The following is a 16,636-nucleotide window of genomic DNA, read 5'->3' as shown; positions in this document are numbered from 1 at the left end:
TCGACACCATCCAGGACAAAGCAGCCCGCTTGATTGGCACCCCATCTACCACCCTAAACGTTCACTTCCTTCACCATCGGCGCACTGTGGCTGCAGAGTGTACCATCCACAGGATGCACTGCAGCAACTCGCCAAGGCTTCTTCGACATCACCTCCCAAACCCGCGACCTCTACCATCTAGAAGGACAAGGGCAGCAGGCACATGGGAACAACACTACTTGCACGTTCCCCTCCAAGTCACACACCATCCCGACTTGGAAATATATCGCCGTTCCTTCATTGTCGCTGGTCAAAATCCTGGAACTCTCTTCCTAACAGCACTGTGGGAGAACCTTCACCACACGGATTGCAGCGGTTCAAGAAGGCGGCTCACCACCACCTTCTCAAGGGCAATTAGGGATGGGCAATAAATGCTGACCTCGCCAGCGACGCCCACATCCCATGAACGAATTTTAAAAAACACCCCCGCCATCTTAACCTGCATCCTGCGCTATTCCTGCCGGCTGGGCGGGTGGGGGAGTTAAAATCTATTTCAATACGTTTGATAGTGAACAATAGAAGTAGAAAATACTGAACCCCTTTTTTAAGGTTGTTTTTGGTACTAATGTGATACATCAAATGTTCAAATCTCAGTGGCTTTCTCAGTTTTTTGTATCCTTTCTACGTGGTATGAAAATAATAAGGTAACTCAAGTCACAATGTTTTGGTCAGAATAAAATTATTTTTCATAAATAAAAAAAGCTATTTGCATCGATTCCTGTTGAGTTTTATATAAAAATAATCTAATTTTTTATGAAACTTTATAGCGATCTAAGATATTATCTACTTTCTCAAATACCTCATACCCGTTTGTTCACTATGCCTTTTGAAAATATATGGGATGAGAACTAATTCAGCTCCAACTTTGCAATATTCATAAGAGTTTGCAACCTTGCTATATTTTTGATTTCAATGCCTATTTGCTATTGCAGCCAGGTAAATAATATTTTGTTCGAACGTTTGAAGCTACTGAAAAATCAACATTATGTTTATGAGTAGTCAACCCCCGATAATGTTATTCCAATGATTCCAATCTTTTCCCTTCACTTTCATTGTGTGAAGTTCCACTACATCGAACTACTTCCCAATCATTCCCATTTGATAGAATTCTAAATTCAGCCATAATGCTTAGTTATAAAATCCATATTGAATTACATAATATCCCCCAGTTCATAGAACATAAAAACAGGAGTAAGCCATTCAGCTCCTTGAGCTAGTTCTGTCAATCAATTAGATCATCATAATGCTCAGCACATGAAATAAAGTCAGTTCAAATGCTATCGAAAGACAGCTGTATATGTTAGAAGTCTAATCATGTTAGTGGCAGATAAATGTTCCAGTTGAATATTTCCTGTTCAGATTAAGCTGCTGAGTGACTAGTTAAACGAGCTGTTCTCCTGAGATTAGCACACTGTCTGCATCTGCAGTTTATACACATCCTGATTCAGGCACGACACTTCTCCACAATATAATTTTGTATATAGCTACACTGAATTACCTTAAAACTTTACAATCTATAAAAGTCTGCGCTTCCACACTGCACTTGCAACAAAAAACATGCTGTCCAACTGCAACTCTACAATGGCCTGAACACAGTACGATTCTTTTCTAAATGATGAGTTTGAAATCCTTTTTTAATTGAAATTGTCAACATGCAATGCACGAACTGAGTGTGGGTTAATGTGTAGTAATTTGGTGCATCACTGCAAGCAATGTATGCATTCACTTCTACCCTCTCCTTAAAGTGCACATGTGAGGAACTAGTTGTGCAAGTTAGAGTACAGACCTGACATTTTTTTTTGCTTGTCAAGCAACAGTTAAAGTATTGTGTACAAATTTACTCAGGCTTGCCTTATTACATACAAAGCATTAATTATGTCCAACAAATGCTGGAGTAGAACAGTGGAGGGAGTTGGCAGGTGAAGACAGGAGAATGGCTGTAGTATCGAGTGTCACGTTGCTGGACATTTTGGAGAAGAAGCAGAAAGACCAGCAGTGGACGACCCTGGGAGATCAGAGGAGTGTAACCAATACTCATTACTATCCCTTGCCATGTATGTACTAAAGGTGAGTCACCTCACCGAGAATTATGTTTGAAGAGGCTGTGTCTCACCGGGGACATAGTTACTGAATTGTGCCAGGGCTCCTGTGCATACAGTAATCTACAGGACGTCTTCAGTAATCCAGGTCTTTTGGCATCTCCATATTCTTTCCAAAGGGCATTCCAAATTGTGCACTCCACAGCTGAATTCTCTCCATCTGCACTATTTATACCTGGTTAAGTGGTCACTTGGATGAATCATAATCGACTCAGTGACAATATTGGAAGTCTCTTCTAATTCGTTCTTCAGTTGGCATTCTGTCTTGTGAAAAACCCACTTAGAAAATCATGTTTTCAGCGAGTATGTTGCAACTAACAATTAACACATTGTCAGTGTACAAAGAGCAATTCCACAATCAGTAGCACTCTTGCCTCAGAGTCTGAAGTCTGTGGGTTCAAACTCTGCTATAGAATTGAACACATAATTTTGACTCAATGGCGTACCAAAAGGGTAGTGCCATCTCTCGGATGAGATGTTAAACTAAAGTTTTTTCTGCCAGCTCAGGTGCATGTAAAAGTTCCTACAGGATTATTCGAAAAAGAGCAGTGTCCTAGCCAACATTGATGCTTCAATCGCTCAAAATAGATGATCTGGTCATTTATTCATTTGCTGTTTGTGGGACCATGCTGCGCAAATTGGATGCGTTTGCTTACGTAACAACAGTGGTTTCAAAAGTAACCTATTGGCTTAAAGCACTTTGAGACATCTAAGGATGTGATAAGTTGCAGTTTAAGTGCAAGTTCTTTCTTTATTTGTTATATTTATCAATATGATGTTGTTTAAACATGGCATGTGTTGATGTACTTTACATCACTTTGCTGTGTGTCTGTGATCAAACATAAATGATCTTTGACAAGTATGCTTTCATCATGATAGCACCTTTTGAGAAGGGAGAGGATCTGCTGTGTATATTCCTTTGCACACTAACATTCAGGGTGTTTACTCATTTCTCCTTATTTCATTAGTTTAACCCATAACAATGATATAGTTGTACCTGGTGGCATGTAACAAATGAGTTCTTCTCTGGGGTTATTTCATCTTATTGAGATGCTCCCAGTACAGCTAGTGGTTTTCCATTTCTATTGTTGGCTGTCCATTGAGATTACTTTCTGGAAATAGCTTCATTGAAACTGATTTATCAGGACACCGCATTCTGCTCTGCAGATACTGTACTTAGGACACTGAACTCTACCAATAGATACAGTGCTCAGGAAATCACATTTGGTCTTGGTGTTACAGCACTTAGGGTATCACCCTCTGATCTGCAGATACAGCACTCAGGGTATCACCCTCTGTTCTCTACATGCAGCACTCAAGGTATCACCCTGTGTCCTCCAGACTCAGAGTATCACCCATTGTCCTGCAGACTGAGGGTAACACCCTTTGGCCTGCATACAGTGCTCAGAATATGCCCTTCTTCCCTTTGTGTATAGCAACCAAATTATCATATTATGTACTTCAGGGCATTTGAAATATTTATTACTTGTAACGGGAAGCATGGCATATTCTGAGCACTGTAAGGGCAGAATGTGATACCCTGAGTGCTGTATCTGCAGACCCGAGGGTGAGTCCCTGAGTACCATTAAAGGTTAAACTAATGAAATGGGAAGATATGAGTAAACACCCAGATTGTCAGTGTACAAAGAAAATAATATGGGTATTTGGACACAGTGTTAGAGCAAATCATTTAAAAATAAGGGACTAGGATATTAATCACTGTTTGTATATAACTAATAGTTAATTTAATGTCAGCAAATGTTCAAGTAATATAATTGTTCTGAGTGACAACATGTTAAATATGTGTTTCATTTAGATCCGAGAGCACCTAGCTAAGGGACAGCGGACCCTGGCAGGAGAGGGCATGTCGCAAGTCATAAGGACCATGCTGGGTTTAATGGAGAGAAAGAATTTCTACAGTGGAGATCTCTTGTTCTCTGCAGACATATTGCGGAACGTGACAGACACATTCAAGAGAGCCAGCTATATTCCTGCTTCTGATGATGTTCAAGTGAGGATTGTACTTAATGACTAATGTTCTAAATGCTTAATTGTTTACATTTTCCATTGTCTCAGCGTATACATATCTGGGTGCCCTAAAGAGCTTACAAGATCATACAGCACTCACATATACAAACATCTTACACACATGGAACTCTCATAGAGAGTACAAGGTCATACAGCACTCACCTGTACAGACATTTTGCTTTTTAAAAGAAAAATTGTTCTTGGGATGTAGGTGATGCTGGCTAGGGCAGATGTACTGCCCATTCCTGGTTGCCCTGAGAAGGTGGTTATGGGCCTTCTTGAATAGCTGTGGTTCTTGCAATAAAGATGCCCCCACAATGGTGTTAGGTAGAGAATATCAGAATTCCGACCCGGTGACGAAGGAACGTCCATATGTGTCGAAGTCAGGATGGTGTGTGATTTGGAGTGGAACTTGGAGGTGATGGTGTCGTCATGACATTGATGCTCTTGTTCTCCTTGGTGGTCGAGGTCATGGTGGAGGGTGGTGCTGTTGAGGTACCTTGGCGAGATGCGGCAATATATCCTGTAGATGGTATATATTGCAACCACAATACACTGGTGATAAAGGGGCTGGATTTTGAGTCCAGTGGCGCAGGGGCCGTGCAAGATAACTGCTCGGTCCTGGATATATAATTATATAAATGAGATGATTATATTGTACTCATATATACTTATTTTTTTGAGTCTGGATTTCAACATTGACATTTTTTTCAACAGTTTTGTTTCCTATATTTTTTATACTGATGACACCCAGCTCTACCTCTCCACAAATTCTCTTGACCCCATCGCTTTCTCTGTGCTGTCAGTCTTCTTGTCTGACACCCAGTTTTGGATTAGCCTTAACTTCCTCCAAATATTGGGAAGACCAAAACTATCGGCTTCAGCCCCAGCCACAAACTCGTCTCCTTTGCCACTGACACTATTCCCCATCCTGGCCACTGTCTCAGGCTAAACGAGACTTAATGCAATCTCAGCATTCTGTTTGACTCTGAGCTGAGTTTCAGACCCCATATTCTCTCCATCACAAAAATTGCATACTTCCATCTCCATAACATCATTCTCCTCCTCCACCCCTACCTCAGCCAATTTGCCACTGAAACCCTCATACATACTTTTGCCACCTCCAGACTTGATTATTTCAATGCTCTCCTTGTTGGCCTCCCAACCTCCATGCTCCATACTCTCCAGCTTGTCCAAAACTCTGCTGCTCTTATCCTATCCCACACCAAGTTCCGCTCATCCACCACCCCAGTCCTCGCTTTTCCTAGACTCTGTCCTTTCCTCTCACTATCTCTACAACCTCCTCCCTCTCTAAAACCCTCTCCTCCCGGAACTCTTTGTTACTCTGACAGCAACCCCTCTCCCTTCGCCTCACCATTGGTGGTCATGCCTTTAGCCCCCTAGGTCCAAGCTCTCAGGAATTCCCATCCTAAACCCCTCTGCCCCTCCGCCTTTTAGACCTTGTTTAAACCCACGTCTTTGACCAAGCTTTTGATCACCCTTTCTAATCTCCCCTTTGGCTCAGTGTCTGCTTTCCTCATGCCCCTGTGAAGCACCTTAGGATGTTTTTCTGTGTTGAAGGTACTATATAAGTGCAAGTTGTTGTTTTCGTTGTCACCAATTTCCTTCCCTCTTCCCTCCTCTCCTAAAGGTGCTGATTTCTGCTGGCATATGGTTCCATGGGCGCTGGCAGCACTCTGATACCATGACCCAGCGATCGTGTTTCATGTGTGAGCCTAGACAATGAGTGGCAGATGGCTAATTGACCATATAGGGCAGCACAGTCTACCCTGATGTCCACGTACATTCACTTTTCCAGCATGAGTCAGTGGATGGCATTCAGAAGCGAGAGCCTGGGCTGATTTTTCTGCTCCACAGCCCAGAGACCCAGAGGCCAATTGCAGCGCCCCAACTGCTGCCACCCAGCTGAGTTCAGCTAACTCAGTACATGCCAGGAATCAAACCTGGGACTCTCTGGTCTGGATGGCTCAGTATTAAACAGTTCAGTCCTTTATTCACCAGGCTATTGGGTGAGCCCTAGCACTTACATCTATATAAATTTTACATATCCAAATGAGTTTTGGCATAATCAGGGTTACACAGTATTTCAAAATATATAGAGACAGAAAGGTGTGTACAATCAGATAGCACTATTTATAATTACTGAACTGCTACGTCCCCAGTAAGCTGGTACAGAAAGAATCTAGTGACACTACACTACCAGTATGAAGAAGTCATGCACTTCAGTCCTCTGTCACTGTATCTCTGTTACCATTTCAAAGGCGTTCACTTTCAATCCATGCCTCCTACTGCACAATCGCACTAACTGGCTAATGGCGAGGAAAGAACAAAACAAACTGGCCTTGATTTTTACTGGGGGGGGGGGGAGGAAGGTGAGGAGGGCGGCATTTAGGACGGGCAGAGGTGCAGGCGGGAGGGAAACCCCCATGGGGAGCTCAGCATGAAGCCCAGGCCAATTTAACTCCTGGGCCTCATTTAAATATTCCAGCACTGTCTCCCACCTAAAACCAGCCGGACTGACATCAGGGCTGGCGGGCGGGGGCACGAAATCAGCACTGGAGGTTAGGATGCCAGGGACCCAAAGGAACGGTCCTCGTAATGACCCCAGCGCTGGGCAAGGACTTTGGCAGATAGAAAGGCAAGGCCGGGACTGGGGAGAACACCCCTGGCCTACAAGGAGTTCTCAAAAAAGTTAATTTACAAAACTTACCCTGGCCTCTTCTGGACAGTCGTCACCTCTCGCTGTGGTTCAGCTATCGGGTTCCACTCTGTGTGGGTATTCCCCTGACTCGACGTTAAAATTACCTTTGAATGTAAAGTAGGCGTCTGCCTGCCTCAAATGGGAGCCTTGGCCGACTTGAAGGTCGGCGAAGATGAAATGGCGCCGGGCGGGAATGGAGCGACCTCAGGCCAGCAAATGGACTCAGCCTAATCTTAACCTCTCCCAAGCACCATTCTCGCTGGGCAAGGGGGTTTAAAGTCGAGGCCACTTTTTAAAATAAATTGTTCAATGTATTCTGCATTCACCAGTAATACTGGCAATACAATTCAGCATCATTTCATTCTCATGGTTCTACTGACACCCATAACCCGTTGCAGCTTCATTCACAGTTTATGAAATCATTTAAACTGTACCGTGGATTTATCATTATGAAGCTCACCGCCAGCTATTACTCTGGGGATTAACCAGTGTGTGGTGGAAAACCTTTTTGGCCAAAAAATTGCAGATCTTTTCTTTCGAATCACATTTCCAAAAGCTCTGTGAATGATCAATATTATAAAATAAATAACTTGCAAAATGAGATGAGGAGAAATGAAAGAATGATATAATTTCCATTCTGCTTTTTTATTTACCCAGAGGTTCTTTCAGATTGTCAGCTACATGCTTGAAGCAGAGAACAGAGCAAAATGGGATGACGCACAGCAGGTGAGTAAACCCTTTCGATGCAACCCTACTTGGGGATTATTCATGACTTCCAACTGTCTGCAGTCAAGTGGCCAATGTTGTTTGCACTGGGAATGGGGGTCAAACATACCTTGGCTCAGCTCAGCGATGCTGGCAACAAGTATATTAAATTAAGTCTAGTATTCAATTTGATTTTTAATATCGCAAGTTATGAAAAATATAACAACAGAATGATGGATGTTAGTAAGAAAGCTACTATTTGACATTGCTGCTATTTGACCTTGCTGGGTTAGCTTCCAAATCCAGTGATATATCAAGACTCCCCTCAGTTACCCCTATTCTACTTGTTCCCACTTATTTGTTTCTGACCATCTTTGGCTTCCCCTCATCTGCCTCTAATTCCCAGTGAGCTGTCCCTTAATACAAGATGTTTACAGATGAGGAATGTCATTCAGCCCACCTTAATCATTCATCCAGAAGAACTCCACTGCTTCATCTTATTGTTTCTTAAATGATTCCAGGATTTTCGGCTTCATCACTCTGCGTGAAGAAGAACCTCCTGATATCAATGCTAAAGTTACCTTTTATTATTTGGAACCTGTCTCCTACTCCCACAGTTTAATTTAAAGTAGTTTTCTGGATTAACTTTCTCGATACCGTTTACTATCATGTGCATCTATAAGATCATCTCTCAATCGCCTAGTTTCTGGGCTGAAAAGCCCTTTGGGCCAATTTTAATCCTGGCCACTTGGCGGGTGTGTGGCTAAAATGCTGGTCGGGCGCTTTGAACATACAAACAATGACGGACAGGAAAAGACCCTCTGGTCCATCCCCCTTGTCCCACACAATTGTGATACCTTGTGTATCACAATATATACAGTCCCCATCCCACGCAAAACCCTGTAATCTCCTGGGAGAGGCAAAGAACCAGATAAAAACCCGGCCAATTTGGGAGAAAAAATCTGGGAAATTCCTCTCTGAACGCCCCCCACCAAGCGATCAAAACTAGTTCAGAGATCGCTCTGGCCCTGATAATGCTATGCAGTACCTACCCTTTTGTACGAGGTGATCTCCACCCCAGCCAGAAACAGGTCCAGCTCTCGCTTGAAGGAATTCAGTGAATTGGCATCCACAGCACGAGCCGGCAGCCTGTTCCAGAGGTCCACTATTCTCTGGGAAAAGAACCACTTGACATTTAACCTAGTTCTGGCCTTATACAACTTAAAATTGTAACCACTGGTTCTACCTAACCTATTTAATTGAAACAAACTGTCAACTGTCAACTCGAAGATCTATTCTCTTCATCATCTTATTAACCTCAATCGGGTCACCCCTAAGTCTACGCTTCTCTAAAGTATAGAGTCTCAGCTCTTTTAGCCTATCTTGATAACTTTAAACTGGGAATTAGTCTGGTAGCCCGTCGCTGCACCCTCTCCAAAGCCTCAATATCATCCATCATGTGAGGATACCAAAACTGGACACAGTGGGGGCTAAATTGGGCCGCGCAGCGCCCGTTTTGTAGGTGCTACGCGGCCTTCTAAACTCCAAAAATAGCGTCCAGAATAAACGTGATGTGCACTGGATGCCATATTTGTAAAGACGTTCGCGCACGCGCAGTCAACGAGCACCGGCACCATGTAAAGTAGGGACAATATGCGGTAGATCAGTGTGCAACGCTGATTTAAAGGGACAGATGCAATTTTGGAACTCCACGCTCCAGCCAACGCACTGTCTTAACCTTGCACAGCTGAACAGGTCTTAAACAGCATGGAGGACCCCGCACCAGCGCTATTTAAAGGAATCATTTAGGAGTTGCAGGTTAATTGCTGGATTATTGCTTCTGGCTGTTGATGCATTTGTACCTGTTTCTGGAGGTGTCCTATACTTGAATACGAGGACCAAGAGACATAGCCTAAAAATTAGAGCCAGGACTTGCAGGAATAAAGTTAGGAAACACTTCTACACGCAAAGGGTGGTAGAAGTTTGGAACTCCCTTCTGCAAACGGCTAGCTCAATTAATTTTAAATCTGAGATTGGTAGATTTTTGCTAACCAAAGGTATTAAGGGATATGGGGCTAAGGCGGGTATATGGAGTTAGGTCACAGATCAACCATGATCTCATTGAAAGGCGCAACAGGCTCGAGGGGCTAAATGGCCTCCTCCTGTTCCTATAATAAAGTTTCAATCCTCTACAGGGAGTGGGCTGGCTGGCTGACAGGCGACAGCAAGGGCACTGGCGGAGTGGCAGGGGTGGGACAGGAATGCTGTCATCCAGAAAGAGGACAGCAGGTTCATGTTCCACGGAGCTACTGCCTCTTGCTGACTTCTGTTATGCACCACCTTCTCCTGCAAGAAAGCGGGACATGTGTTGATGAGTGTCCTGCAAGATGTTTGGGTGATGTGGCTCTCATGGTTGAATAGCTGCCAGCACGTGAGACTTGTGAGTTGTGGGTGTGCGGCTTGCAACAGTGGTAATGTGTGAGGGTGAAACAAAGCATCTGATTGGAAGAGTTGTGTCGTGATTGAAAGAGTTTGTTGGTAGGTGGGTGATGGGAGGTGTAGTGTGTGGAGCAGTGGATGCGGCTAGTGGTGCAGTTGGTAGGAGTTACCACTTGACAGTTAACCTCACTCACCATGACCACTCATGTCAAAGCATTGAACTCCTTCCTACACTGCATCCATGTTCATGATGATGTGCGCCTCCCACTGCCTCCCACTGCCTCGGGAGAATATGTCTTGCCCCCTCTGTGGATACAGGATGCCCCTCCTTCTGTCCACCTTTTGCACCAAGGCCTCGAGTGCATCATCAGAGAACCTTGGTTCGTGCACTCTCGGGGGCCCCGGTACAAACTCATGACGGCAGATTGGTGGGGTCTGGGGTGCAAAAAAAGTCACAATAAGAATAAAACCGGACGGACCACCCAGCATCGGACCACCAGGCACCGGATAAGACAAAGGCAAACCAAGCCCAGTCGACCCTGCAAAGTCCTCCTCACTAACATCTGGGGACTTGTGCCAAAATTGGGAGAGCTGTCCCACAGTCTAGTCATGCAACAGCCTGACATAGCATACTCACAGAATCATACCTTTCAGCCAATGTCCCAGACTCTTCCATCACCATCCCTGGGTATGTCCTGTCCCACCGGCAGAACAGACCCACCAGAGGTGGCGGTACAATGATATACAGTCAGGAGGGAGCGGCCCTGGGAGTCCTCAACATTGACTCTGGACCCCATGAAATCTCATGGCATCAGGTCAAACGTGGGCAAGGAAACCTCCTGCTGATTACCACGTACCGCCCTCCTTCAGCTGATGAATCAGTCCTCCTCTGTGTTGAACACCACTTGGAGGAAGCACTGAGGGTAGCAAGGGCACAGAATGTACTTTGGGTGGGGGACTTCAATGTCCATCACCAAGAGTGGCTCGGTAGCACCACTACTGACCGAGCTGGCCGAGTCCTGAAGGACATAGCTGCTAGACTGGGCCTGCGGCAGATGGTGAGCAAACCAACGTGAGGGAAAAACTTACTTGACCTCGTCCTCACCAATCTACCTGTCGCAGTTGCATCTGTCCATGACAGTATTGGTAGGAGTGACCACCGCACAGTCCTCGTGGAGATGAAGTCCTGTCTTCGCACTGAGGACACCATCCAACGTTGTTGTGTGGCACTACCACCGTGCTAAATGGGATAGATTCAGAACAGATCTAGCAGCTCAAAATTGGGCATCCATGAGGCGCTGTGGGCCATCAGCAGCAGCAGAATTGTATTCCAGCACAATCTGTAACCTCATGGCCCGGCATATTCCTCACTCTACCATTACCAACAAGCCAGGGGATCAACCCTGGTTCAATGAGGAGTGTAGAAGAGCATGCCAGGAGTAGCACCAGGGGTACCTAAAAGTGAGGTGCCAACCTGGTGAAGCTACAACTCAGGACTACATGCATGCTAAACAGCGGAAGCAACATGCTATAGGCAGAGCTAAGCGATTCCACAACCAACGGATCAGATCAAAGCTCTGCAGTCCTGTCACATCCAGTCGTGAATGGTGGTGGACAAGTAAACAACTAACAGGAGGAGGAGGCTATGTAAACATCCACATCCTCAACTATGGCGGAGTCCAGCACATGAGTGCAAAAGACAAGGCTGAAGTGTTTGCAACCATCTTCAGCCAGAAGTGCCGAGTGAATGATCCATTTCGGCCGCCTCCCGATATCCCCACCATTACAGAAACCAGTCTTCAGCCAATTCAATTCACTCCACATGATATCAAGAAACGGCTGAGTGCAGTGGATACAGCAAAGGCTATGTGCCCCGACAAACTTCCCGGCTGTAGTGCTGAGGACTTGTGCTCCAGAACTAGCTGCGCCTCTAGCCAAGCTGTTCCAGTACAGTTACAACACTGGCATCTACCCGACAATGTGGAAAATTGCCCAGGTATGTCCTGTCCACAAAAAGCAGGACAAATCCAATCCGGCCAATTACCGCCCCATCAGTCCACTCTCAATCATCAGCAAAGTGATGGAAGGTGTCGTCGACAGTGCAATAAAGCGGCACTTACTCACCAATAACCGGCTCACCGATGCTCAGTTTGGGTTCCGCCAGGACCACTCAGCTCCAGACCTCATTACAGCCTTGGTCCAAACATGGACAAAAGAGCTGAATTCCAGAGGTGAGGTGAGAATGACTGCCCTTGACATCAAGGCAGCATTTGACCGGATGTGGCACCAAGGAGCCTGAGTAAAATTGAAGTCAATGGGAATCAGGTGGAAAACTCTCGAGTGGCTGGAGTCATACCTAGCACAAAGGAAGATGGTAGTAGTTGTTGGAGGCCAATCATCTCAGCCCCAGGACATTGCTGCAGGAGTTCCTCAGGGCAGTGTCCTAGGCCCAACCATCTTCAGCTGCTTCATCAATGACCTTCCCTCCATCATAAGGTCAGAAATGGGGATGTTCACTGATGATTGAACAGTGTTCAGTTCCATTCGCAACCCCTCAGATAATGAAGCAGTCCGTGCCCGCATGCAGCAAGACTTGGACAACATCCAGGCTTGGGCTGATAAGTGGCAACTAACATTTGCGCCAGACAAGTGCCATGCAATGACCACCTCCAACAAGAGAGAGTCTAACCACCTCCCCTTGACATTCAACGGCATTACCATCGCCGAATCCTCCACCTTCAACATCATGGGGGTCACCATTGAGCAGAAACTTAACTGGACAAGCCATATAAATACTGTGGCTACGAGAGCAGGTCAGAGGCTGGGTATTCTGCGGCGAGTGACTCACCTCCTGACTCCCCAAAGCCTTCCCACCATCTACAAGGCACAAGTCAGGAGTGTGATGGAATACTCTCCACTTGCTTGAATGAGTGCAGCTCCAACAACACTCAAGAAGCTCGACACCATCCAGAACAAAGCAGCCCGCTTGATTGGCACCCCATCCACCACCCTAAACATTCACTCCCTTCACCACCGGCACACTGTGGCTGCAGTGTGTACCATCCACAGGATGCACTGCAACAACTCGCCAAGTCTTCTTCGACAGCACTTCCCAAACCCGCGACCTCTACCACCTAGAAGGACAATAGCAGCAGGTACATGGTAACGACACCACCTGCACGTTACCCTCCAAGTCACACACCATCCCGACTTGGAAATACATCGCCGTTCCTTCATCGTTGCTGGGTCAAAATCCTGGAAGTCCCTTCCTAACAGCACTGTGGGAGAACCTTCACCACATGGACTGCAGCGGTTTAAGAATGCGGCTCACCACCACCTCCTCAAGGGCAATTTGGGATGGGCAATAAATGCCGGCCTCACCAGCGACACCCACATCCCATGAACGAATAAAAAAAAAGATTGGAGGATGTGGGATTTAGTAGTGCGCAACCTTTATTCAATGTTTTAAAATAACTTAACAGTTTGTAAACATAGGGACGGGACCTGCATCTTTTTTACATGTGCGATGTCTGATTTGCGTTCAGACTCCATGCGGATCCGTATCTTATATTTTGCAAATATCAGAGTCCCGCAAACTTTGAGCAGCCCGGTTGTTGCTCATTAAAAATTCCAGCGTTCCCATCACCGCCATGCTGCACTATATTGCAGCACAGATTCACTTCCCAATTTACTTCCACCACTTCCTGCAGCCACAATGCACCTTCCCTTTAAGAGATGCAGGCTACCTTTAAATGGTGCTTGCCACTTGCAATATCTGGGCCCCCTGCTGGTGAGCAGCCACTCAATAGTGCAGGTTGGGCTGGCTGCACACAGCAATCAGGTAAATCACCAGGCAGCATGAATGTTACGTGCTGCCTGCATCGCAACGACCGGGCGCGGGTTAATCGCATACTGCAACCCCTGCGCCCGGTTTCGAGGGTTAACCAATATAACCCCCAGAGGGTTTAAAGAAAGTAAGAATTTGTATTTATAAAGTGCCTTTCATGTCCTCAGGACGTCGCAAGGCACTTCACAGCCAATGAAATACTTTTGAAGTATAATTACCGTTGTAGGGAATTTTACACAGCCATGGTCCCACAAACAGGAATGAGATAAATGACCAGATAGTCCGATTTAATTATGTTAATTGAAGGATAAGCCTTGGCCAGGACACCTCCCCTGCCCTTCTTCAAATGATACCATGGGATGCTTTACATACATCTGAGAGAGCAGATTGGTTTAACGTCTCACCTAAAAAACAGCACCTCCATCAGCACAAAACTCCCTCAGTACTGCACTGAAGGGTCAGCCTAGATTATGGGCTCAAGTCTCTGGAATGGAACTTAAACCCACGACCTTCAAACTCGGAGGTGAGAGTTCTACCCACTGAGTTAAGACTGACAATTATATCACAGTTAACTTGAGTTGTCATTTCCTCAAAGAAATCAAGGAGGTTGGTTAAATAGGATGTTCCCTTTATAAAGCATTGTTGCAAGTCAGTTTGGCTCAGTTGGTAACACTCTTGCCTCTGAGTCAGAAGGATATGGGTTCAACGCCAGGCATTTGAGCACAAAATCAAGGCTGACCCTTCAGTGCAGTACTGAAGAGATGCTGACTTTCGGATGAGATAATAAACCGAGGACCATGTGCCTGTTTAGGTGGATGTAAAAGATCTTACTATTTGAAGAAGAGCAGCAGCATTCTCCTGCAGTCCTGGTCTAACAAATGTCTCTGACCGCCCCCCACCTCCCCCCCCCCACCCCGCCACCGAACTGTCTCTGACCCCCCCGTACAGTTTCTGATCCCATCAACTGTCTTTCACTCCTGCTGAACTGTCTCTGACACCCCCCCATGCTGTTTCTGCCTCCCCCCCTGTGCTGTCTCTAATTCACCTGAACGGTTTCTGAACCCCCTGAACTGCCTCTGAGCCCGCTGAGCTGTTTCTGATCCCCCTGTGCTGTCTCTGACACCCCCTGAATTGTTGCTGATCCACCCAAACTATCTCTGACCCCCTGAACTATCTCTGACCCCCCTGAACTGTCCCTTTCCTCCCTGAACTGTCCCTTTCCTCCCTGAGCTGTCTCTGACCCTCCCCTGAGCTGTCTCTGACCCCACCGAGCTGTCTCTGACCCCCCTGAACTGTCTCTGACCCCCTTGAAATCATAGAATCATAGAAAATTTACGGCAAAGAAGAAGGCCATTCGACCAATCGTGTCCACACTGGCCGAAAATGAGCCACCCAGCCTAATCCCACTTTCCAGCACATGATCCGTAGCCTTGTAGGTCACAGCTCTTCAGGTGCACATCCAGGTACTATTTAAATGAGCTGAGGGTTTCTGCCTCTACCTCCCTCTCAGGCAGTGAGTTTGGGTGAAAAAAAGTTTTCCTCGGCTCCCCTTCTACCAATCACTTTAAATCTATGCCCCCTGGTTATTGACCTCTCTGCTAAGGGAAATAGGTCCTTCCTATCCACTCTATCTAGGCCCCTCATAATTTTGTACACCTCAATCAAATCACCCCTCAGCCTCCTCTGTTTCAAGGAAAACAACCCCAGCCTATCCAATCTTTCCTCATAGCTAAAATTCTCCAGCCCTGGCAACATCCTCGTAAATCTCCTCTGCACCGTCTCTCGTGCAATCACATCCTTCCTATAATGTAGTGACCAGAACTGTACACAGTACTCAAGCTGTGGCCTAACCAGTGTTTTATACAGTTCCAGCATAACCTCCCTGCTCTTATATTCTATGCCTCGGCTAATAAAGGAAAGGATTCCGTACGCCTTCTTAACCACCTTATCTACTTTCCCGCTACCTTCAGGGATCCGTGGACTTGCACTCTAAGGTGCCTCACTTCCTCTACACCTTTCAGTATCCTCCCATTCAGTATCGTCCCATTCTACGCCATTCAGTACCCTCCCCTGAACTGTCTCTGACCCCCCTGAACTGTCTCTGACCCACCGAACTGACTCTGAACCCCTGAACAGTCTCTGACCCCCCCCAAACTCTCTCTGATCCCCCCGAACTGTCTCTGATCCCCCCCCCGAACTGTCTCTGATCCCCCTGACGACCTCTGATCCCCCTGAACTGTCTCTGATCCCCCCGAACTGTCTCTGATCCCCCTGAACTGACTCTGAACCCCTGAACAGTCTCTGACCCCCCCCCAAACTCTCTCTGATCCCCCCGAACTGTCTCTGATCACCCCCCGAACTGTCTCTGATCCCCCTGACGACCTCTGATCCCCCTGAACTGTCTCTGATCCCCCCGAACTGTCTCTGATCACCCCCCGAACTGTCTCTGATCCCCCTGACGACCTCTGATCCCCCCGAACTGTCTCTGATCCCCCCGAACTGTCTCTGATACCCCCCCCCCGAACTGTCTCTGATCACCCCCCCGAACTGTCTCTGATCCCCCTGATGACCTCTGATCCCCCCGAACTGTCTCTGATCCCCCTGAACTGTCTCTGATCCCCCCGAACTGTCTCTGATCCCCCTGAACTGACTCTGATACCCCCCCCGAACTGTCTCTGAACCCCCCGAACATTCTCTGATTCCCCCTGAACTGTCTCTGATCCCCCCGAACTGTCTCTGATCCCCCCGAACATTCTC

The 16,636-nt window shown here is 46.4% G+C and overlaps 1 protein-coding gene across 1 annotated transcript in view; it reads left to right on the top strand.

Annotated features, from left to right (window-relative positions):
* The window catches only part of LOC137342497 (adhesion G protein-coupled receptor B2-like), a 697,882-nt gene that overhangs the window by 418,972 nt on the left and 262,274 nt on the right, over positions 1-16,636 (top strand). The window contains exons 10-11 of the mRNA XM_068006399.1: positions 3,955-4,149; positions 7,546-7,614. Of these exons, the coding sequence (XP_067862500.1) occupies positions 3,955-4,149; positions 7,546-7,614 (264 nt within the window). The remainder of the gene's footprint in view (positions 1-3,954; positions 4,150-7,545; positions 7,615-16,636) is intronic.

The sequence above is a fragment of the Heptranchias perlo genome, chromosome 26, assembly GCF_035084215.1.
Source record: "Heptranchias perlo isolate sHepPer1 chromosome 26, sHepPer1.hap1, whole genome shotgun sequence".
NCBI classification, from domain to species: Eukaryota; Metazoa; Chordata; class Chondrichthyes; order Hexanchiformes; family Hexanchidae; genus Heptranchias; species Heptranchias perlo.
This window is presented reverse-complemented; position numbering and strand designations above follow the sequence as displayed.